General features: G+C 33.3%; 1 protein-coding gene across 1 annotated transcript; it reads left to right on the top strand.

The window, feature by feature from the left end:
* Positions 1-456: 456 nt before the first annotated feature.
* Positions 457-1,389, top strand: LOC107599391 (nucleoporin NUP188 homolog). Its single transcript, XM_016290971.1, has 4 exons — positions 457-830; positions 908-960; positions 1,046-1,247; positions 1,366-1,389. The coding sequence occupies exons 1-4, from the start codon at positions 702-704 to the stop codon at positions 1,387-1,389; spliced, it is 408 nt and encodes a 135-aa protein (XP_016146457.1). The 5' UTR covers positions 457-701.
* The last annotated feature ends 776 nt before the right edge of the window (positions 1,390-2,165 follow it).

Genomic DNA, 2,165 nt, shown 5'->3' with positions numbered 1-2,165 from the left:
GAATAAAAATACGCCATGCTATAGGGCAGGCTATGCCTAACTTGCATAAAGTTTAAATGAATAAACTGGAAACAAGTAAACATGTATACTTTTTACATGTATACAAGTAATATATAACCAAATAAATGAGAAACGTAGAACGTTTATTAGCAAAGCAAGTAAGAAAGCTTGGAGGCACGGCATACACCTTGATGTCAAATAAAATAAATAAATGGCACAAAGTTTAAATAAAGTAAAAATCAGCAAACAATGTGGAAACAATTAAATAAGAAACGAATGTTTAAAAAAACTTCCAAAATCACCTTCGATATCACTCTTCTCGTCTGTCTCGCCTCACTCTTCTTGTCTGTCAGCTCGACTCACTCTCCTCACTGGAGAAATGAAATCTGATCTGTGATGCGACTGTCATTCAACTGCATTGAGCAGCCGCGTTCAGTTTTTAATCGTAGTGTCTGTTCTTTTACTGAACTAAATTATTTTTATTACTATAAAAAAAAAAAATCAAAACAACAGTGGTGGTCGGTGCCGCGATGGGCAAGTGATGTAACCGGTGTTGCGGCTTAACACCGGTATCACCGTCAGCACCTATCGCAGCAAGCCTAGTACATGCATTCACACGTCACATCAAATCACTGGAAACACTCAGCTTTCATGGTTGGAGCTTTAATTAACATCTTTTTTTTTCTCTGTGTATTTAGTCTATGGATCTTGCAGAGGACAGGACGCTGTTTGTGTTGAGTTTCACCACTCCTGCCTTTGACTCTGATGTGGCTCCGTCGTTTGGGACTCTCATGGCCACCATTAATGTGGCGCTGAGCATGCTGGGAGAGGTAGTGCAGCGCTTTCAGCTCTTCTGGTGTAATGAATGTTGTTTGTTTATATGCTGATTGTGTTGTTGTGTTTGTAGATTGAGAAGAGGAAGGAGCCGGTTGTGGTCTCTGAGGACACTCAAGCACTGAAGTGAGCAGAAACACTCCTGTGATGTTTACAGTCCGGTGTGGGTTTGAGCTCGAGGTCGTCTCATGCTCTTTCTCTGTGGTTTCAGGTCTTTGCTGATGTTCTCGATGGAGAACTGCTTCTATGTGTTGATCTCTCAGGCTGTTCGTTGTCTTAAGGATCCTTCAGTTTTGCCCAGAGACAAACAGAGACTTAAACAGGAGCTCAGCTCAGAGCTGGTGAGTTTTTCAGCAGGATTGAAAAAAAACTTAAGATATATTAAATTATTATTTAATCAAATTAACTTTATTGCCAATCATGATTTATTTATGCTATTTCTTATTTTATTTTTTTGTTTTGTTGTGATCCCCATATCATATCTATATAAGAAATTATCCAGATAAATATCTTTTACAAATCCACATTCAGGACAACAGAACATTTCAAACCTAAAATGTCATAAAGTGTAAAACCTCATACCAAGTCCACAATATTGTCTTAATGTCTTTTTTTGTTCATATGACAATAAATTAATTCTGCCACCACCAAAAAAACCCCCGTTTATCACAGGATTCACCATCAAACTCTCCTCGAATACTTTGGATCCAAAAATGTTTCCAAGCATTTTATTCTTTAATGTCATTCAGTTGCATCACAAATTATTACAGGGAATGGCTTTACTAACAAAGTTTCACAATTCTTGAACTTCACATAATCACTGAATTATGAATTACTGTGAGGACTGTTGGTATCGGTTTATGAAAGACCATTTCATTTCATTGAATTTTTATTTATCAGTCGCAACGCTTCATTTATTGATTTATTGGTCATTATTATTATTATATTATATTATCTAATAAATGACTAAATAAATATTACATATATACTATATACATTGGGAGGTGTATTTTATTACATAAACTTTTAATTTTATTTTAATAACATTTTATTAATTTCATTTTTTTGTATTTAATGAAAGAACACTCCATAATGTATTTAATTATTTTATCATATATTTAATTTAGTCTCCTATACTGAATTAGATGTATTTTATTTAACATGAAATACATTTTAACTCCATTTGAATTAAATGCAATTAATTTCACATTATATTTCTATTTAATAACAGGAACACTCAATGTATTTAATTATTTTTTCATATATTTCATTTAGTCTACTATATTAAAATTAGGTGTATTTTATTTCACATAAATAAAATACATTTTATG

The sequence above is a fragment of the Sinocyclocheilus grahami genome, unplaced genomic scaffold, assembly GCF_001515645.1.
Source record: "Sinocyclocheilus grahami isolate Dianchi unplaced genomic scaffold, SAMN03320097.WGS_v1.1 scaffold265.1, whole genome shotgun sequence".
In the NCBI taxonomy this organism is placed as follows: domain Eukaryota; kingdom Metazoa; phylum Chordata; class Actinopteri; order Cypriniformes; family Cyprinidae; genus Sinocyclocheilus; species Sinocyclocheilus grahami.
This window is presented reverse-complemented; position numbering and strand designations above follow the sequence as displayed.